The sequence below is a fragment of the Amphibalanus amphitrite genome, unplaced genomic scaffold, assembly GCF_019059575.1.
Source record: "Amphibalanus amphitrite isolate SeventyFive unplaced genomic scaffold, NRLGWU_Aamphi_draft 000123F_arrow, whole genome shotgun sequence".
Taxonomy (NCBI): domain Eukaryota; kingdom Metazoa; phylum Arthropoda; class Thecostraca; order Balanomorpha; family Balanidae; genus Amphibalanus; species Amphibalanus amphitrite.
The window spans coordinates 622,833-643,720 of NW_024881618.1; the positions used below are offsets into that span (position 1 = coordinate 622,833).

The 20,888-nt window shown below is 50.3% G+C and overlaps 3 protein-coding genes across 18 annotated transcripts; 1 reads left to right on the forward strand and 2 right to left on the reverse strand.

The window, feature by feature from the left end:
* Window positions 1-3: 3 nt before the first annotated feature.
* LOC122381607 (mediator of RNA polymerase II transcription subunit 21-like) lies at window positions 4-3,644 on the reverse strand. Of its 8 annotated transcripts, XM_043365990.1 has the most exons (4): window positions 3,601-3,630; window positions 1,847-2,043; window positions 1,125-1,501; window positions 4-704 (listed from the first exon to the last, which is right to left on the reverse strand). In XM_043365990.1, the coding sequence occupies exons 3-4, from the start codon at window positions 1,383-1,385 to the stop codon at window positions 531-533; spliced, it is 435 nt and encodes a 144-aa protein (XP_043221925.1). In that variant the 5' UTR covers window positions 1,386-1,501; window positions 1,847-2,043; window positions 3,601-3,630; the 3' UTR covers window positions 4-530. The 8 variants fall into 8 exon arrangements, with proteins under 8 accessions (XP_043221925.1, XP_043221919.1, XP_043221921.1 ...); XM_043365984.1 differs by lacking the exon at window positions 1,847-2,043 and having other exon boundaries at window positions 3,460-3,644; XM_043365986.1 differs by lacking the exon at window positions 1,847-2,043 and having other exon boundaries at window positions 3,456-3,644.
* A 4,092-nt stretch (window positions 3,645-7,736) lies between these two features.
* LOC122381608 (tryptophan--tRNA ligase, cytoplasmic-like) lies at window positions 7,737-13,019 on the forward strand. 5 transcript variants are annotated; one of them, XM_043365994.1, is made up of 5 exons: window positions 7,737-7,864; window positions 10,028-10,199; window positions 10,716-10,944; window positions 11,645-11,827; window positions 12,026-13,019. In XM_043365994.1, exons 2-5 carry the CDS (start codon window positions 10,049-10,051, stop codon window positions 12,705-12,707), a joined length of 1,245 nt encoding a protein of 414 aa, XP_043221929.1. In that variant the 5' UTR covers window positions 7,737-7,864; window positions 10,028-10,048; the 3' UTR covers window positions 12,708-13,019. The 5 variants fall into 5 exon arrangements, with proteins under 5 accessions (XP_043221929.1, XP_043221928.1, XP_043221932.1 ...); XM_043365993.1 differs by having other exon boundaries at window positions 7,752-7,775; window positions 10,044-10,199; XM_043365997.1 differs by having other exon boundaries at window positions 7,753-7,864; window positions 10,044-10,199.
* A 223-nt stretch (window positions 13,020-13,242) lies between these two features.
* Window positions 13,243-20,276, reverse strand: LOC122381610 (NADH-quinone oxidoreductase subunit B 2-like). Of its 5 annotated transcripts, XM_043366002.1 has the most exons (8): window positions 20,032-20,070; window positions 19,440-19,475; window positions 19,161-19,231; window positions 15,972-16,094; window positions 15,524-15,627; window positions 14,837-15,028; window positions 14,354-14,477; window positions 13,243-13,562 (listed from the first exon to the last, which is right to left on the reverse strand). In XM_043366002.1, the coding sequence occupies exons 3-8, from the start codon at window positions 19,171-19,173 to the stop codon at window positions 13,465-13,467; spliced, it is 654 nt and encodes a 217-aa protein (XP_043221937.1). In that variant the 5' UTR covers window positions 19,174-19,231; window positions 19,440-19,475; window positions 20,032-20,070; the 3' UTR covers window positions 13,243-13,464. The 5 variants fall into 5 exon arrangements, with proteins under 5 accessions (XP_043221937.1, XP_043221934.1, XP_043221935.1 ...); XM_043365999.1 differs by lacking the exons at window positions 19,440-19,475; window positions 20,032-20,070 and adding an exon at window positions 20,254-20,276; XM_043366000.1 differs by lacking the exons at window positions 19,440-19,475; window positions 20,032-20,070 and adding an exon at window positions 20,223-20,272.
* Between the last annotated feature and the right edge of the window lie 612 nt (window positions 20,277-20,888).

Consider the following 20,888-nt stretch of genomic DNA (forward strand, 5'->3'; position numbering starts at 1 on the left):
ACAATTTCAATTTCAGAATAAATGAATCAGCAGAAATTAGAGAAGTTCGTAATCTCCAGAATATAAATGGCCACACAGAAGTTCAAAACAAAATAATAACGAATGATAATGGCAGCGCCAAGCTTCAAACCGCTGTACCTTTCGCGTATAAAAATGCCACCATACATCATTCGCGTTTACGATACGTTTAAAGACGTGCACCTTCAATGTGAGATGTCGCCGAGCTATGCCCTCACCTCATCCTGTGAAAACGTATGGGACAAACGTACAAAAGAGCGCTAGACAACCCCCATTCCCACCCCCCCCCCCCCCCACACATCCAACATGTCTCTCAACACAACACAGCAGCGTCTTTCCAGCGCACGGCAAGTTCCTCGTCCACTGCACTTTGCGCCTTCCAGCGGTGAGCACCGCCCCTCGCTGACCATGTCCGGGCGGTAGGGATGCCGTCAAAGAAGTCCCACCCCGTCACTCCCACTGGCGTCCGTTCGCCGCGGACCCACCGTTGTGCACTCGCGCTCGCAGTCCTCTCACGGCTCGGGCCGATGCCCGGCCAGCAGCAGCTGCGTGTCCAGCTGGCTCTGCGCGATATCGTGCAGCGCCTCCTGGATCCGCTGCAGCAGCTGCTCGCCGCGGGACACCACCTCCCGCAGCCGCTGGCCGGCCGCCTCGTTCTCACGCTCGAGCAGCTCCAGTGCCGACAGCTGCCGGCAGAGGTGGCCCTGTTAGCGGTGGGCTCGGGGTCGAATATGTATGTATGTATGTATGTATGGATGTATGTATGCATGTATGTATGTATGTATTGACATCAAAAGCCTTCCACATATGGCGTGGCGATTACGGGGCGAATACAGGGCCAGCGAGGTGCCATACGGCAGCAGTCGCTCCCACTTCTTAATGCGAGGTGTTGAGTCCTCACAGGGTCGTCAGTGATAGTGGGATCTCCCTTACAGTTCGGCGGAAAAGTTGCAGTTTGGTGGAGGACTTCCCATTCACCCGTAGTTTGTAGAGCTCTGAGAGCAGAGTGACTTACCTGCAGTTCGGTGGAGGAGTCCTTACCTGCAGCTCGGTGGGGGTGGGGTCCATTTACCTGCAGCTCGGTGTGGGGAAGGGGGTTCATTTACCTGCAGCTCAGTGGAGGAGTCCTCGCTGGGTAGCGAGTCGATCAGCGTGTCAATGTCCTTGGCCTTGCGTCCGATGAGCGTGGCGAACAGCTGGGCGTAGTCCTCTGCGGGCTGCACGTGCTGCGGCGTGCGGCCGCCGGCGCGGTCGAAGCCGGGGAAGTGGCCGGGCGCCGCCTGCTGTTGCAGGATGCCCACACTGTTACAGAACAGCTCGGCCAGCTCGTTGACGGCGTCCTGCAGCTGCGTCAGCCGGTCGGCCATGGCGGCGCAGCGCTGCCGGGCCGCGTCCCAGGCGCGGGGAGAGCAGAGACCCCAGCCGGTCGGTGTCAGCAGGGGTAGGCAGCTTCTGACAGTGAAACGGCGCTACCTACCAGTTTCTGAGAAAGGCCCCAATACTTGTCAGTGATTATCCACCTGTACAGTGCTAAGGAAATAGTCAAACAGTTACATTACAATACAAAAAAATGAAACGGGGTAACACAATCCAATTTATAAAAAAAAATGAAACCACGCCCAACGTAACAGAGAAACTTCCAATACAAGCTCAGAATCCCTCGAAATCCATTTTGTATCGGAGCTTTGGAGTGGAAGTCAGTTGAAGTCATGGCAACAACCCAAGAGTCAGAGTCGGGACTGTCCACTCCAAGCTGCCTTGACTCTAGAAAATGATAGAACAGTCACGGAACTGAATGCTCAGACTACTCCAGAACATGTATTCGAACCTGGGGTAGCATTCACTGATGCACGGCTAAAAATAAGATTTGCATAGAGCTGCTCGGCGTGAAGTACGTGGTGCTGGACAGGACCCCGGGGCTCGGCCCGCACTGCCGCAACCTTCGCCGCCGTGTCCGCCCCCACATCGCCCAGCTTCGACACATCACTGGCCGCAGCTGGGGCCTGGAGAAGCGGCAGCCCCGAGCTGTCGCCAACGGCCACGTCAGATAGGCCATCGAACACACAACGGCCGCCTGGCTGCCAGCGACGGCCAGGACTGACATGGAGGTGCTGGGGCGTGAGATGCGCGCCGCAGTTCGTCACCAACTGCATCGGATCGGTCCCCCCACCGTGGGGTCACGGCCGAGGCAGACATGGTACCAGTTGCGGCTTGCCGCACGGCGCTGGAAGCGCAGATGCTAATCAAGGTCGCAGCTCCGCCCACTGAGGACCTTCTGCACTAGCTGGCAAATGCAGACCTAGCGCGGCACCTCAATTCATAGAAATTGGCTTAACCTTGGCCCGCATTGGTGTTTTGCCAGCCTCGAACGTATGGGGGGGGGGGGGGGTCCGTCGTCCGTTGGACCCCTCTCGCCGTTTGGCTCCTGATCGAGCTAGAGCTTTGCGAAAAAAGCGTGTTGCCCGTGACGAAAGGAAGCCGATGATACCCAATTTTAAGGTTCTAGGTCATTGGTTGACCAGGTTAGGTCAATGACCCGGCCAAAAGTCGGGAAAATCGGGACCTGTTAGAGCATCGTAAAGTGCGGCTGCTATAGGGGTTTTCGGGGTGCTGATAACGAATATCATGTTAGTTTTGATCACAGATGATGTCTTCATGCATTTAGGCCAGGTCAGGTCAACTATCGAGCATTCGTAGTACGTCGCGTATTCGTAGTACCTACGTGCCAACCGCCTCTGACAGCTTCGTGTCACATTACGAAGGCACCAAACTTCTTCGTAAATGTTCAAATGGTTGCTAAATTCAAATTCAGCTAAAAAAAACTAGCCTAGAAACATGTACAACTCGAAAAAGTGAACCGAGGTCATCAAAGGTCAATGACCTGATCCGAGCTCCAAATGACCTTGAGGCTTGACACCAACCCTTATGCATGGGACCAACATCATAACACATGTTTGAACGCTTGAAACCACGAAAAGACTGCAAACGCGCAGCTAATGTGAGCCGACACGCCGAATGGCGATGCCGGCCAAACATGGTCTAAAAAAGTACCTAGGTCACAACTCACAGGTCAAAGGTCATAAATTGGGCCAGGGTCATGAAATTTTCAGGGTAGGTGTAAAATTGATTAATGCGAGGGCACTGAAAGTTTTGTGGCAATCGGCAGCTTTTAACATGAGTCCGCCATCAGAGGTCAAGGTTCACGTTTAGAGGATACCTATGTAGTGGCTAGAACACTAATGGTCACCATTAGTGTTAGTAACACCATTAAATGGTGTTACTTCAATTCAGAGTACATTCACAGACTCAATCGAAACCAGAGCACGCAAATTGAAATAAAATGTAAAAACAAGAACCCACCCCCAAAGCAAGGCGTCAGTATCATACTATCAGTAACAGTAAAGTTGGTCGAAAGTCAAAGTTGCATAGGTATTTACCTACCTACAACCTCAACCTGATACAAGCTAGGAAACTCTTAGAACCAAGATTCCTATCTCAACCTGATTTCCCGCCCGACTTTTACACACTTATATATCTTGATCTCGAACCAATCGAACCAAAAAGCCTACTTAATCCCATAACATTTGATCAGTGGGGCCCTTTTATGGGCTCTCTCTATCGTCTGGAGGTTTCGAAAGATGCTCTCCAGAGATGGCGCTAGTAAATTTGGCTGACATGACGTCATGCTAAAAAGTGATGGGTTTTGTGAGAGCAAATGTAATAATAGTTGAAAATTTTGTACTTTTGCTTAATTAAGAAAAAATAAATATACAATTGTTCAAAACAGCGTTTTCCTCATTCATCCTTCATTGTTTTAAGAGGAATATAGACAGTTTAAATATTTTTTCTTGACCGCAATTCGCACACGCACTAAATTAAAAGCTGGAGTTTTGTGCGTTCGTAGATCGTGATTTGAGAAAATAAGTTGACAATAATCCTTTGCACTTTTGCTTTACAATCATTTTTCAATGCAGATAAATGCATTAATTATTCGAAAATAGGCATATCTTTGAAATATTATGATTTTCCACAAGCAACTTTTCCCAAAAACTTGAACTACTTACAACTGACGAACGCATCCAATAATCTAGATGTCTTAGGATGAGTTCGTCATTTTTTTCCAAGGAAATACGATACAGTTCAAGCTACTTTACCGATTTATTAGGGTACTTTTGCCAATGAATTAATAAATAAATGACAACAATCAATCTCATCATCAACCATACTCGGAAAAATTTTCTTCGCATAAGCGCGAACACATCCGCGCTTTCATGAAAAGTCACGCCCGTAGATGTCAGGACTGCTGCTTTATGTTTCGCAAGGTGGCGCAGCGCGCAGGGTACCGACTACCGAGGCTGAGGTCTCCAGACTCTCCACCACGATTTAACTTGGAAATGGCCGATGGGGAAGGTCTCACCCAAAAACGGACGCCCTTTTACACAACTGCATAAAGAGAATGAATTATTGGCATAGCTGACCACACGTCCCCTCCCCCTCTCCGCCCCAGCTCAATAGGAAATATCGCCTATTTTCCTTAGTCAGTTATATTCTGACTAATTTCTCACTCTTCCCAGTAAACCTTAACATGCATGATGCAGATGTCCACTGCGTAAGTCGTGTGCTTCCGTAAGTGTGCCAACTATATAGTGTTGCCTACACTCTACAGTGCCTACTGCTTCCCCATTGTCGTTATAATTGGTGATTCTCAGGTCAAAAGTTACACAGTGGTCTCAGAGAACAATCGTTTCAACAAATTAACGATTCAAACCGTTGCATTCTACTGATATTCCGGTCAGTTCTGCTACTAAACGATTCCGGCAAAACACTCTTTAGGTTATGTATTAGCGAACCACCACACAAAATTCGCCCAATCAATGGTCAGTTATTACTGCTGGGCTGAACCGTCATACGCTATATAGCCTATTGCAGTCAACATTTTCAGAACGATACTGACTGACGAAACACAACGTATTCGCGGATTCGCACATACGTTGGCACCCAGGTGGCCTGTCAGCAGCCGCACAAATCCGCACAGCGCAGCCGGGATTTGACATTGAGATGGTACACCGTAAAGCATGCCTTTCCACACAGGCACAAGCACAGGGACACAAATTCTCAAAATCCAAACTTATTCCAATACTGGTCAATTACGAATAGGCATAAAGTTTTGAGGTTTTCTCATGTTCATTCTTCTTTCAACACACGCGGCAGGCTGCAGCAGCTGCAGAACATCTCACAGAGCTGCGCTGGATGCAGTCATGAGCTGGGACACGGTCTGTGACCAATGACCGATCGGGGGTGCCAGCCTCCTCCCGGCACGCGATGCACTGGCCGCCGCGCAGTCGATGTCGGGGCACCGCCGGCATTCGCCGACAGGGTTCCATCCGATTCGGTGTATTGGTGGCAGCCCGAACAGTGACCCACGCGAAGCTGGTGGACGTCGATGGCCGATGAGCGATGCCCTTCCGCGACCGGCGGTGGCAGTCGGTCCCACATCAAGAACAGATACCAGTCATGCGGTCAGTCGGCGACGGCGCTGTCGCGAGCCGATCTGATGGTCGCGCGGTGGGCGTTGCCGACGTCCACCGGGACCGTCGACTGGGGGAGCGCGGCCGCCTCTTGGCCGCCGCCTCTGGTCGGCGAGCTCGTTGCGCTGTGGGACGGCATCCACTGCAAGTCGTTCACTGTGAAGCGGTCGTTTGACCGGACCTGGCAGGCGGGGAAAGGGGGCCTCAGATGAAGTAAAACCATCCCTCAGGCCAGCTTGAACTGGCTCTCCACCTCACCATGTTAGATAAGCAGACACCCTCGTGATCATCGCAGCGATGATTGCCAATTGGTGTGTCATTATGGGAGAGGATGCCAGCCTCCTTTGCAAGATAGTCTGCCTTTAATATAGTGCAGCCCGACCCATTGCCTGTGGCGCAGACTGGGCTTGATAATGCAGTGCAGGACACACCAAACGTAAGCGGCCATCTGTACCCCCTGTGCAGTAGGGCTGACTCAAGAGCCCAGAGTTGCCCTCCCCCCACCATTCTGTGCACGTGATAACTGGATGGGACATGCCATGGTCAGCATCTGTTCAAAAGCTGCCCTAAGCATGTAAAGCTCCACTGGCATGCTCAAGCATGGTCACAGTCAGTTCTCACTTCTCAGTTGAACCTCCAATGGAAACCCATCACAAAGTAGAGATCAGGGCACCTCTCACACTGCAGCACACTCAACGACTGAGGCACCATCTCATCACTTGCAGGTGGTTCTTGCCAGGAGCAATGCCAGCCACGCACATCAGGTGATAACAGCAGTGTACAACTGCAATCTACAAGCAGCCATGTTCTTTCTGGTTTTCTCCTGTTGAGATCCACTGCCATGCATGAACTTGATGGGCTTTTGTTGCGCTCCTCCCATGTGCAGACAAGTTTCTGCTGAAACAAAGCAAAGCAAATGTGATTAATAATGGCCCTGTTTCACCATCCAGACACTGTGTGCACTGGTAGCTACGGCATACCATAGCATCACTCAAATGACGTTGCATGTGATCTCTTAGTTTATGATCAATCACGTTTGGAACAGAGTGAGAGGTTCTGAAAAACCGTACCAAGAACAGAGGTTTGAGTTCAAATACTGCTAGCATGCTGCTGGTGCTGGTACCGCAGCGTGCAGCGTTCTGGGATGCTGTCATAGCTTAGCGTCACAGTGAAGTTTGTTGACACTGCCATGGAAACCCAATTGCAATGCTCTGACACACGCAGCGCACTGCAGTGCTCAAGTGCGTGCTCTGCCGTGAAACACCACCCATGAACGTTGGTTGCATGACCAGGATGGAGCAGTGTGGCAGACAGTGATTTTAATCTTAATTGCACTTCCTAGAGATTAAAATGTTGTTGGTGAAATTGCTATTCATTATTCCTATTACCATTGTCTAAATTTCACATTTCAAGACAGCATCAGCATTGACATGTTATATAAAATAAGGTTTAGACTTCAGGTGCTTCAGGTGGTCCCGGGTTCAGCTATTAAGTAAAACAAGGGCAAAAAATTGTCAAAATTAAAAAAAAAAATACCTGCCTTCATCAACACCTCATCTAATCTAACCTCATCCTCATCTAACAAGGCCCTAAAAGCAAAAACCGTTTGAATAACAATGTAATATTTTGCAACCGCTGCACCATTACTGTCACGTACGCCACAGTGTATATAAATAACGTACGCTATCCCTAGATTGGTTGCTGGTAAGTAGTGGTTGTCGTCATCAACTCGTCATGCAGCAGCTGATTGGGATGGGCGGGGCCTATTTTTATCCAGGCGATAGAGAGAGCCCTTTTATGCTTATTAATTATGCATACTCTGTTTTTAAGGTTTATATAGCCTTGCTCTGTTCGACTTCTCCGCTATCGAGCGAGAGTTGGCTGATGAAGTGCTCGTTGCCTAGCAATTAGCGATTTAATTTTCCAGTTGCCTGGGAACGGCTGCCTGCCGATAATAAAATTTGTGCTATTGAACATATATCTTAATTCGTTTTGGAGGCAGTTATTGCGCATATTTTCTCATTTATTATCAATAAATTTATTTGATGACGTCAATAAGATAGGCCAATCATTTTGTAGTTTGATGTAATTAATGAAATGAAAACCAATTGGTATCGCAGATTGGCTTTGATTCTATGACGTAGGTAATCACCTTCAAATAGGTGATAAGTGTTACAAGGCCGGGCATGTGGAAAAGATCTGTGAGGGGAGATGAAGATTGGATTGGATGTAGAGTGGATGGGGTGTAGTGGTCTATTTATCCACAATTTTCCATATTCGTGAATTAGATTGCTAGATCCTGTTTATTCTGCGAATTCGTAAGTTTTGATTGAATTTTGAGTAACGTGACTAATTGCACCTTTGACGGCTCAAGCTGGTCATACAAATGATGCGTTTTATTTTGGCTGATGAAATTTGAGGGACAGGTAAATCATAGGTACATGATGCCTGCTACTACAGTAACCGTGGTTCCTCATGCTGCTTTCATTGCTGCAATATGCTTTTATCAGCTTACTGACTTTGGGTTAAGTTGTTTCATAAATATTTAACTTCTAGCCTATTGGTAGGTAAGTTGCGTAAAATGGGGCTACCACTATGATTTAAAATTTTGGGTTGTAACCCTTTGATGTTTGAAGATGCCCAGATGAAGTTTTAACCAAATACTATTGTCAATAGACTTAAAAGTTAAAATGAAGGCATGTATTGATTGTTGTATCTCAGTAGGCGGAACTATGGTCATGAGTACCCAAATATAGGAACGTTCCCATTTTTGGGAACGGAGTTCCCAAATATGGGAACGGGCGTTCCCATTTATGAGAACGGAAGGCAATTTTTCGGCCGTTCGCCCACTAAAACTCAAAAGTGCATCACGTCTCAAAAAAGTGCACGCTGATTTAAGTATCTACTAAATCTCCATAAAGTTATCTTTAATCTGACCGTGGAACAAGGAAATTGACCGTGGAATGATATTTTTAATGATTTTTTAAAAATGACAGAATGGTGGAAATATGGGTTATACGACATTTAACATGCAATTTTAAGGAAAATGAAGCATTTTTTACATTTTGAGGTCAAGTATAATAATTTTCGCCTGGTTATGAAGTTTCATTCTAGCGACACCAGATGCTGACATATGCAAGCGAACACGCGGACAGTCCCGAGGTAATATTGTTGACTTTTGGTGTCGGGGCGATTGACCGCGTGAAACGTCAGTGATTTTACCGAACTACTGTTGTAAACTCAGTTTCAGTGGTTTAAAATCATTCAGCTGTATTTTATCAGCCCTGAAAGACATATTTTATTTGGATGCTAGCTGTTTAGCGTTGTTTTATAAGCAGCGTCATGAGCGTGGTTTTTGTCTTCGGCGTTTCTAAGCATGATCGTTTGGGGGGAATTTCTCTGATATAGGTCGCTCTGTGTGGCTTAATTATAATTTTTATGCTGATTTCGATCATTCCTCGTGCCCATCCTACCAGGCCTTTTGCCACTTACACTCATTAAGAAAGGAAAAAACTAGATTTTCATTGGGACTAGGTGTTTTGAGGGTGTAACATATTCAGCGTTCCCATTTTTGGATACTTCTTGTGCTCGTCAACTCTCGGTGATTAGCAGACAGGTGCTTGACATGTCTCCACCCTCGGCGCGGACGGTGGATATAGGTATGGAAGACCTTGTTGAACATCGCTGAGCGTTGTGGATTACGTAATCCTGCAGAGGGGGGCGTGCCCGCTGCGAGATCGACGGGAATAAAAGCGCAGAAGACCGGGCGAAACATGCAACGGTCTTGCCGGAAAGGTCATCTGATGATTGTTGCGTTAACAATAATTTGCGGCGTTGGACGTGATGCTTGTTAATGAAAAGAGCCCCTGAAAGGCGTCGGTGAAATCGTTCCCAATTTTGGGTACGCCGTTCCCATAATAAGGAACGCTTGCAGCGCCAGTGTACGAGAGCGTTCCCAAATTTGGGCTCGCGGCCCGGGTGATGGACTGCTTTAGAAATAGGGGAACGATTTGAAACTACGATGGGCCTTACAATATCAAACTCTTTCCCAACAATATTGAGACAACTATCAGGCGGTTCACGATCGTTTTATATTTTTTGGACGTCATTTAACGGTTCTTTTTCTTGTTTTAAATAATGCCTACATGGCGTTCCCATATTTGGGTTTATCGTTCCCAATTATGGGAACGAAAATGCGTTCCCGAAAATGGGTACGCTTGACCATAGTTCCGCCTACTGATCTGCAATTTTATGGGAACAAGTACTCATAAGAAAATCACGTTTGCCATGAATACCTAGAATTTATGTGCAATAGCTCGTTAATATACATCTATGTTTGTACCCTTCTTTCTTTGGAAAAAGGCTGTGATTTGTTAGCTTAGTCACTATTTCTGTTTTACAGAAATTCTGTTTCTTGTTTTCTGATTCTGATTGTTACATATGCCAATTCTGATTGTACCTACCTACCTATGCATTTACAGGTTTTGACACTTTTAGGAACAATGACTGATAGTAACTGTGTCAGTGAGAAGATGGAAAACACTACCATTGAAGACCAGCCTCCTGCTACAGCAGATGCAGCAGAGGATTTTGTAGATCCATGGAATGTGACCAGTCAGTCACAGACTGGTATAGACTATAACAAACTTATCAGTAAGTTTTGCAGAAACCAGTTTGGATTGGCTGACCATTTTCGTGGTGGAAAATCTTATCATGATAATGCACATTTGGCTGGGCTTTTGAGGGCTTAAGAATTGTAAAAATGTTTGATGCCTTTGTAGAGGTGTGTATACCTTCCATTGATTCCACATTTATAATGTAAACACATTATAAATGTTGGCATGAACCAAGCTCATTAAGATAAATCTGTAGTTAAAACTTCAGAAAGTGGTGTTTCTTACTCCAATCACCATTAATCAATAACCAGACATGGGGCACGCCTTATTCAGGTTTCATCATGAATATCCCAACAAGCCCTGGGATCCACTCTCTCTCCTCGGACGGCCGAGTGACGTCATCGGCTGCGGTGACGTCACTCGCGCACGAGGTCGGGTACCGACTGTCACAGTAGTAACAACAGCGGCGTGCTGCCCCGGTGGAGCCCAGTGCGGTCTCCGGCGCCACTCCGCGGCTGATCTGACCGCCGCCTTGTCTGTGCGCCGTCCCCAGGCCGGTTCGGCTCGTCCAAGATCGACGAGACGCTGCTGGCGCGCATTGAGAAGGTGACCGGGAAGCCGGTGCACCACTTCCTGCGGCGCGGCATCTTTTTCTCGCACCGCGACCTACACACGATCCTGTCGCTGTACGAGCAGAAGAAGCCGTTCTTTTTGTACACGGGCCGCGGGCCGTCCTCGGAAGCGCTCCACCTGGGCCACCTGGTGCCCTTCATCATGACCAAGTGAGGCGCGCAGCGGAGCTCCTCCGAGATACATCTCATACTGTGCGTGATGCTGCTATAGGCCCTCTCTCGACTATCAGTGGCTTTGTCGTGTTTCCCGGCAATCGGTTCGCATGTTTTTTTTTTTATTTCTTCAATTTATTCTGATAGACGGACACGGCAGCCTAGTAACTTTGCAAGTTGTCTGTTGCTCGGGTCTCGATGAGCACATTTGTCTCGATTAACGTCAAGCCCGAACCTCTCTTTGAGCCATGTGTCTTACTCATACGTAGTACGTACAGGTCTCGCGGGTTTTAGCGGTAGGTTTTGCACCTAGAAAAATTAGTGTACTTTAGGCTATATCTTCGTTGTCTTAAGCTTTTAAGTGTTGAAGAGACGATAGACTTGTTGGTTCACAAGCCGGCCATGATCGTGTAAAATGACTTCATCGTAGATCAATTAGTTTCTGAGATATAATCGGAAATGTAAAAGTGCAAAACCCACCGCTTAATCTCGCGAGAGCCGTACGTCTCAGTGAGCCTGATGTAGTTTCCGCACCCGTCTTTTATCTGAGGGCGTGTCTTACCCACATATGCTTTTAAACCCAGTATCGAACCTTTCAGCCCAGCTATGTCTACACGTCCTGGCTACGAACCGACCCTTGTTTCGTATCGTACTCCTGTCCCGTGGCCGTCTCTAAGCCTCGTGCCGCCCCCGCCAGGTGGCTGCAGGACACGTTCGACGCGCCGCTGGTGATCCAGCTCACCGACGACGAAAAGTTCCTCTGGAAGGACCTCACTCTGGAGGAGGCGAACCGACTGGCACACGAGAACGCCAAGGACATCATCGCATGTGGCTTCAACCCGGACAAGACGTTCATCTTCTCCGACCTAGACTACATCGGGTAAGCTCATCCACGTGTTGGACACTGACGAGGACGCTTGGATGGTTTGATGGTTAACACGTGATTTGATTTCGACTATGGTGAATCGGTGATTTATTCAATCAGTTTCATTTTAAGTTTGTAGTTTTATTTGTATCGGTGTTTACATTTGAGATTGGTTAAATATCATTTGACGCTTATTCATTCGATGTGTTTCAGGCAATGTCCCCAGTTCTACCACAACATGATGCGCATCCAGCGGAGCGTCACCTACAACCAAATCAAGGGCATCTTCGGCTTCGGCGACAGCGACCACATCGGCAAGATCGCCTTTCCGGCGGTGCAGGCGGCGCCCAGTTTCAGCTCGTCGTTCCCGGTGCTGTTTGGCGGCCGCGCCGACCTGCCCTGTCTGATACCCTGCGCCATCGACCAGGACCCCTACTTCCGTATGACGCGCGACGTGGCGCCGCGGCTCGGCTACCAGAAGCCGGCGCTGCTGCACTCGTCCTTCTTCCCGGCGCTACAGGGCGCCATGACCAAGATGTCCGCCAGCGACCCCAACTCGTCCATCTTCGTCACCGACACCGCCAAGCAGATCAAGACCAAGATCAACAAGCACGCCTTCTCGGGCGGCCGGGACACGGTGGAGGAGCACCGGCGGCTGGGCGGCGACTGCAGCGTCGACATCAGCTACCAGTACCTGACCTTCTTCCTGGAGGACGACGCGCGCCTGGAGAAGGTCCGCGCCGACTACTCGTCGGGTGAGCTGCTCACCGGCTTCCTCAAGAAGGAGCTCATCGAGCTGCTCCAGAAGCTGATGGCCGAACAGCAGGAGCGCCGCAAAGCTGTCACCGACGAGGTGCTCAAACACTTCATGACGCCGCGGCCGATGCTCTCGTGACGGTCGGGTCGACGATAGGGTAATTTTACACGGACTGGGAACTGAACTGGCTGGGACCGACCACCGCAGCCGGAGGTTGTGCTTTACGGGGATGTGGGGATGGGGAGGGGTGATCGGTGAGCGGGGAGTGGGAGGTGAATTTCCTCTGCTCGTCAGGGCCCGTCAATTTGTTACGGTATCGTAGCGGCCCGCTGGTGGATAGCGGGGAAAGTCACAGACAGATTTTACCGGTTTGTGCTTTTTGACTGTTTTTGTTTTCTTTGTTGAGGCGTTTTCCAAGCATAAATACAGCACACGCTCGCTCGGACCCGATCCATGTGCTTTGTTACCTTTATTCACCCTATGATGGATTTAAACGCGAGATTATTTCCGAACTTCAATATATTACAGTGCAGCCGCTTTTGCAGCGTCCCGTGTTACTCGCGTCTTCCCCCAACGGTTAGTTCGTACTTCTGATGAGTTTCATACCCTCATCTATCCCGTCTCCGAGCCCCGATGTTACTCCCGAACGTTCTTCCCATCAGTCACACACGTCTGTTGGACGGGCGATGTATTCTGCTGAGGAGGTCGCCGCGTTCTCGTCCAGACGCTCCTCGCACCACGCCCGGTACACATACCCAGGTACCCAGTTCGTACAGCGCCACAACACTCCGCCGTGACACGCGACACCGGCGCCCGAAAACGGCAGCACCCGACATCGCCCTGTATTTACAACATGTTCTAGTGATTCACACCGCCCTGTAGCGAGGCGCGCCGCCTACTTCCTGTACCACATCTGCACCGTCTTCATCCGCTTCACCTTCTTCTGCAGCTGGAGGATGCCGTACATCAGCGCCTCGGCGGTCGGCGGACAGCCTGGCGGAGCAGAAAACGCGTAACAGACCGAGAATAGCGGACATTGTTCACACTGACCTTGGAAGAAAGGTAGAAAATGTGCGACAAGGTAGTCGGGAATGGGCTGATGGAAACGTACACACCACACAATGACAAAGCGTTGCTGCGTGGGGTCTGTTCCAGCGCCTCCAGAAACCTCCAGAAAGCTCCAGAAAGCTCTAGAATCCTCCAGAGAGCGTTCCAGCGCCTCCAGAAAGCTCCAGAAAGCTCTCGCCAAAGCTCCAGAAACCTCCAGTAGCCTCCAGAGAGCTGGGAGGTCCAAATTTCTCTGGAGGCTCTGGTCTACAATTATGGCGCACATGTGACAATCACGAGTGTAAACAAAGGAATTTTGACTGATTATTTTACTACTTGAATGTTAAGAAAATTACATTGCTATAATTTTGTTAATCTTTCTTAATAAAATTGAAAACAAATTTTGCGTTTCAAGAGAGAACAATCGTCACTCTTTTGGTATATGTGATGCCAATCTCCAGAAATCTCCAGATTGCGTTCCAGCGCCTCCAGTAAAACCTCTGGTAGAGCCTCCAGTCAAGAATTTCTACTGGAGGCGCTGGAACAGGCCCGTGGTCAGAAGCAGGGTCTGAAAACCTAGTTAGCCTCTACCACACGAACGCAGGCTAGGTTCGACGACAAAAAAAAAACGCGCAGTTTAAATCAAGAAGTACGTAAAATCGCACACACACATTCAACAAGAGCCATCCAGTCCACCTCGTCGCGGCCAGCCCGCCGAGCAGCACCGTCGTGCCTACCTGGCACGTAGATGTCGACGGGTACGATGCGGTCACAGCCGCGCACCACAGCGTACGAGTAGTGGTAGTAGCCGCCGCCGTTGGCGCAGCTGCCCATCGAGATCACCCATCGCGGCTCCGGCATCTGAGGGCGGGAGGAGGCGTCACCAGACTGGCTAGACCAACAGGATAGATAACAGCCAGACCGGGAGGGTGGTGCTGGAACAGCGGGAGAAAGGATGATGCCACAGGGATTCTCAATGCCGTCAGTGTTGTCTTTTTACAACGGTGGCATCGCCGCTGAGGACAGGTCATTATCTAGTTTTCGAAGGGTACACGGCACGGGGTGTATGTGGAACGTAACTGACATTTCCTGGAACCACTGGGAAGCGCACATCATTACGAAGGCATGTAGCAGCACTGACGCAGCAATCAGCCAGCAGCCTTTCAAATGTTTGCTTACCCAGCAGAAGCAATGGCTCTTCTGATAATCTCAGCGCTCACCTGATCGTAGATTTTGCGGAAGGCGGGCGCCATTTTGTTGGTGAGCGTGCCCGAGACGATGATGACGTCTGCCTGGCGGGGGGAGGCACGGAACACCACGCCGTACCGATCCATGTCGTAGCGCGGCGCCGCGATGTGCATCATCTCCACGGCGCAGCAAGCCAGGCCGAACGTCAGCGGCCACAGCGAGCCCTGCAACACACAGCGGCGCAGGCGTCAGAGAACTGAGCAGCGGGGTGGTAGAGGGGAGGGAACCACTGGGAACACAGCGAGCCCTGGAACGCGCAGCGGCGCAGGCGTCAGAATGGGGCGCGGGGTGGGAGAGGAGGTAACATAGTCAACTCTGCCGCATAGCAGAGGTCAGAACGGAGTCGCGGGGTGGGAGGGGAGGTAACATAGCTAACTCTGACGCATAGCAGAGGTCAGAACGGAGCCGCGGGGTGGTGAAAGGGCAGAGGAAATCATTGGAAAAGCCGCTACTTCGCAAATTTATTACAAAGCCCATATGGTGACCAAGTAAATTAGGATTTAGGAAACAATGATATCGATAGAAAGGATCCAGCAATAATGATACCAGCAGCACAAGTGAAATAATCGAAACGTCAACGCCTGTGCCCTAATGAGAGAACCTAGAGACATTAGGTCCATCATACCCCCCCCCCCCCTGTGGTTTACCGCCGTGCCTACCTTTCTGCCCCAGTTGAGCAGGTCGTCCAGCCGAGCCACCGCGTACTCGGCCTTATTGTTGAGGTTCTGGAACGGCGAGTACGGCTTGTGCTTCTGCGGCACCACTGTCGGGCGGCACAGAACGGTGTCAGGACATAGTGCCACATTAACGCCAGGCGTGTGTACTGTGTAGTGAGCTCACAGGGCTGTCGCTCAGTCTAATATAAGGAACTAGAGTCTCATAAAGCAGTGACAATGAGCCGCCAGTAGGTATAGTATCAGTCTGATAAATTAGTTACCAGCAGCACATGCGGCTCCATGTTGGGAATCCCCCCTCCCCAAAAAAATGTATTATTGAAGTTCCCCACACAATAATTCACCCCTTGATCTTTCCAACATTATCTCGCATCCCGCATTCGAGCCTCCCGTATCCCTGCGCGCCTCGCCCGTCCGTCCGTCGGCTACTGACCGGCTTCTGAGGTGGCCTCTCTCCGCTGCTGTAGGGCCGTCGGCTGGATGGAGGGAGAGCTAACTGCCGCCAGGGGCCGGGCGATGGCAGGGGCCGCCCGGGACACCGCCAGGCCGCGCAGAACTGTGGGCATAGGCAACAGGCGGGTTAGACAGTGCTATCGACACGGAAACAGGCGGCTTAGACAGTACTGTAGGCACAGACAATGAGCGGTAGGACAGAACAGTCGGAAAGGACACGGGTCAGACGGAACTGTCAGCACGGGCGGAGGACGGTTCAGATAGAGCAGCTGTCAACACAGACGAAAGACGAGTCAGACAGAACTGCCGACACAGGCAGCAGACGGGCTAGACAACTGTCGACACGGAACAGGGTAGGTACAGCTGTCAGCATGGGCAGCAGGCGGATAATACAAAACAGTGGGAGCACACACGGGATGAGTCATAACTCAGAAACCAGGGCGGACTGACGGACAAAAACAAAATCCGGTCCGGTAAAAACTGCAGTGGTGATAAAGGCGGTAACTGTTGACGGTAGCTGTCTTGTAACTTTTCGAAATATGAGTACCAATCATATGAATGTTGAAAAAGAGTCAGGACCGTAGCCGTAAAACGGAAATTGAGGTACTGGATCCATTGGATGGATATGTTGAATATCCGCAGACATACATACTGTCCCTAAAACTGAACTACCTAATGCGTCCATTACACATATTAAAGCGCGTACAGCCACCTAGATTTGTCGAGCCTAAAAACTGCCAACCTGAGACTATAATAGGTATATGTATGTAGTGTATCCATCGGGCGTGGTCCGCTCAAATAAGTCGTCGCTTTCGGCAATATCTCTAACGACTGGAGCACATTGCCGGTCCACACTGGTGCCCTACATTAACGATCGCTGCCCGAACGCTGAACAAACAAGTCACCATCGTCGCTGGTCGCTGCCGTCGCGGCCCAGTGCGCTGGGTCAACAGGGCACGCGCAGGTGGGCACACACAGGTCGCCACTCGTTGACGGTGCAGGTCAAACAGAACACACGGCTGAACGGGAGGCAAACACCGGGCTTGTCGCGTCTATTGAAGGCGAGCCGACCGAGGAGAGGTCAGCCCCAGCGACGGCCCGCGGCAGCGCCATCAGTGAGGGCGAATACGGCCACCGCGGGGGTGTCCGTATAGAATAGTCACTCATCGGCCGTGGCTGTCCACTCTGTGGCGGACAGTGCAGCCGGGGACGGTCTCCGACGTCCCCTCACCTCTGCGCTTGCACCTGCCGCTGCCGCTGACGACGGATATGTCGTGGACGGGTCATCCGAGTTCCCCTGTAAACGCCAACACCCCAGGCACTCTGCCGGACGGAGACACCCCAGGCACTCTGCCGGACGGAGAGAAGCCAGCGGTCGAGCCGGCGCCGGCCGGCCCGCTGCCCCGGTCGGTCGGCGCTCTGCTGCGCCTGCTGGAGCTGACGGGCGCGGCCGGCCCGCCCGGCTGGCGCCGCCTCCTGTACGCCTGTCTGCTGCACGCGCTGCAGACGGCAGCCGCCTACCAGACCACCGCCTGGTCACTGCGCTACGGCCTGCAGAAGCTGGCCGCCGGAGTGCCGGCCGTGCGCGTCGTGGCCGACACCGCCTTCTTCGGGGTGGCGTTCGTACTGCGGTGGCTGACCCTGAGCGCCGTCCTGCTCCGCGGCCGGCGGCACTTCTCCGCCGAGCTGGACAGGGTGCGCGCCTGCCTGGACCAGCTCTCCGACCTGCCGGGCTGGGCCGCGCCGCGCCGCCGCACCGCCCGCATCGCCGCCGCCCTGCTGGCCGTGATGCTGGCGCTGACAGTCGGTATCGGCTGGACCACCGAGGGCTTCATCTCTCCAGAGATCTGCCGCTCGCAGCACTGGTCCAAGTGCCTCCTGGCGTGGACGCGGCGGGTCGGCTACGTCGGCCTGGTGGTCTCCTTCCAGCTGGTTCCGGTGAAGTTCCTGCTGGTCGGCCTGCTCATCTCGGACGGCCTGGAGACCGTGAACGCCGAGCTGAGGGCGATGGTGAACGGCGAGCGGCCGGCCGGCGCCTGGCAGCTGCAGCGGCTGGCGCGGCTGCGCGCCCGGCTGACCGACTCGTTCGTCCGACTGACCGGAGATAGTGCCGCAGAGCTGGTGCTGGCCATGGCCAACGGGATGCTGCTGCAGGTCACCCTCTTCATGAGCGTGCTGGAAACGCTGCGGTCCGCCTTCACCGCGCAGGACGTGGCCGGTTTCGCTGTGTACCTGATGTCCACCGGTCTGACGCTGTCCGGTCCGTGCGAGGCGGGCCAGCGGGCGCTGCAGCTGTCGGCCGACAGCCGCCGGCTGCTGCTGCAGCTGGAGGGCCGCCGTCCCGAGCTGGCCAGTCAGGCGGCCCTGCTGCGGGAGGCGGCCGCCCAGGACCTGGACACGCTCGGCGACCTGGGCCTGTTCCGACTGCGGCGCTCCACCATCGTCAGCGCCTCCTCCACCATCCTGACCTACGTCATCATCATGGTGCAGTTCAGCGAGGCCGGCGGCGGCGGTCGGGACGCCGCCGCCGCCGGTAGCGTCAGCGTCACCACCGCCGCGCTACCGTAAATATTGGGCCTCGGAGGTGCGAGCCAATGTCACCGAAGGACTGAATTCTGACATGGTGGTGCCAGGACAGCACTGGCGGTTGAGCACTGATGGCATACTCTTCAACTTGACTGTTCCCTTTATGTGGTGCCTTTATTGCTGTTTCACTGGAATTCAGAAAATGTCTGTATTCTCTGAATGATTTTAAGCAGCTGGATTACATCTTAGCCCAACCCAACCTAGGCAACTATCTGCAGAATTATGTAATATGTACTCAAATAAAGACAACAATGTGAAATGAAATGGTTCCATGAGTTGATTAACCTAATGAATCAAGAAAACAGACCAATGGGACAACTAAGCATACATGTATGTTTTGGAAGGCAGCTTGTCACATGGGGAGGGGAAAAGTGAAAGGTGACATGATCAGCAAAGCTGGTGGCAAAATGAAATGGCTGAGAAGTTGAAAATGGATACAGTAGGCTGCAATTATGTCAACAATCCATATCTTTCTATTAAAACTAATAAAAACGTCGAAAATCACCTTGAATCAAAGCAAAAACAACATTGCAAGTATTTCTTTCATATTCTTTTAAAAGAATTTAAAAAAAATGCTGCTCACCTGACAAGGCCATGGTTATACTACAGAAGCTCTGCTACAGGTTTTGCTTCTGCTGCTGGGTTTTGGAGGTCCTGAAATGAAACACAACAATTTTTCACACACAAAAAACAGACACATTTGACTTCAGTGCCCCTGTGTTCCTACTTCTTCATACACTGTGCATCATCACTTACAGCTATAATTGGCTATCTCTAAAATCTGAAGGACTAAAACATTACATAATAGGCTTGGTTGGCAATAATAAAAATGGAATGGAGTGGGTCACCACTCACCACTCACCAGTCAAGTATTGCTACTTATTTTGCTATATTTTAACTGTAATTGTCAAAGTACAACAATGCACTCAATTGATGTTATGGTCATACTACTGACTACTGAGTTTATACCTCCTAATAGATATAGAACTCAACATGAACAAAGTGCCTAAAAACACTCCTCAGGATGTTAGACATGCCTGCCTGCGTTACCTCCAAATGAATCAAATCAATTCAGTGAGTGGCAATCAGTTATTTGAATGGTAGAAATAGACAACATAGGTAGATATAGACTTCAGGGTACAGAAATAACATTTTTGATGTTGCATGAATATTGGATAGTGAAAACTAAAATACACCCTATAATTTGCAGATATTTCACAAAATGCTTGACTTTCAACTACAAATATATTGACATGACAGAAAACATAAACGTTGCAAATGTTATGTAACCAAGAAGCCAATGCACTTCCACCTGCAAGATCCAGCACGGAACTAAAAAAAATGAGCCTATATTATTTACAGAAGCTTATGAATTAGTCAAATTAGGAAGAATAGTCAATTTTTATGCAGTCATGCTCCTATTGACGAAGTAGGCACTAATTATCATGAATGACTTGATCTCGAGAAGGCCCCTTCGGAAGTAAAATTCAGCAGGAATACCTAGTGATTCAGCATAGCACTTTCTGAGGAGTTAAAGTGACATGCTTCAAGAGTTTTCCTGAATAAATGAAAATAAACATTTGTAATCCACTCTACCTGATTAAATTCACGCATAAATTACTCATAAAACATCTATAACACCCACCAACAGATCAAGATGAAAAAAATAAAGTTACCAGCGAAAACCATATAGCCAGTATTGTCTCTAGCGCGCCTTCCTCGTCTCAAAGATTTGCTCTAAGAAACCACTGCTAATTTGTTTGTCGGGAACACGCGTCCATGTTCTTTACGCTCCTTACGGGCCTTACGGCGCCAAAAATCGTGGTCAAGACCACGTCAAGACCATCTAAAGAGTGACGGTTATCTATAATTCACATCGGTAGGCATTAATCCATGGTTTTGCCATGCGATTGGACGTCAAACCCGCCAAGCAGTAGGATGTTCTTCAGTAGCGGCGGAACACCTTCAATTAAGGGGGGGGGGGGCACCGCCGACTTTTGGTCCCATTCTTTCCATGCAACGCCCATAGGGCTAATGTTAAAATTCCAAAAATCAAAGGGGGCACGGTGCCCCGGTGCCCTCCCCGTTCCGCCGCCTATGATGTTCGTCAAGAACAGGGAAACTTCCCAACCAGTACATATTGATTGAGACATCCCACCTACGTCACGATCAGAAGCCCACGAGTTTACCATTCACAATAAATTGATATAATTGAAAAAATCCACACACATATTTGCGTGTTTTACACCAGCGGGGCCAAATGTCACAAAAGAACAAAGCAACGGTGAAAAGAAAAGTAGATCTCCGACAC

Coding starts and splice junctions, on each gene's coding strand:
- LOC122381608 (XM_043365995.1), top strand. Junction 10,945..11,644: donor GTGCCCTTCATCATGACCAA/GTGAGGCGCGCA, acceptor CGCCCCCGCCAG/GTGGCTGCAGGACACGTTCG. Junction 11,828..12,025: donor TCCGACCTAGACTACATCGG/GTAAGCTCATCC, acceptor GATGTGTTTCAG/GCAATGTCCCCAGTTCTACC.
- LOC122381610 (XM_043365999.1), bottom strand. Junction 15,628..15,971: donor AGAGGCCACCTCAGAAGCCG/GTCAGTAGCCGA, acceptor GCCGCCCGACAG/TGGTGCCGCAGAAGCACAAG. Junction 14,478..14,836: donor TCCGCAAAATCTACGATCAG/GTGAGCGCTGAG, acceptor TCCCGCCCTCAG/ATGCCGGAGCCGCGATGGGT.
- LOC122381607 (XM_043365984.1), bottom strand. CDS start 1,385: ATGGCCGACCGGCTGACGCAGCTGCAGGACGCCGTCAACGAGCTGGCC. Junction 705..1,124: donor ACTCCTCCACTGAGCTGCAG/GTAAATGAACCC, acceptor CTCTGCCGGCAG/CTGTCGGCACTGGAGCTGCT.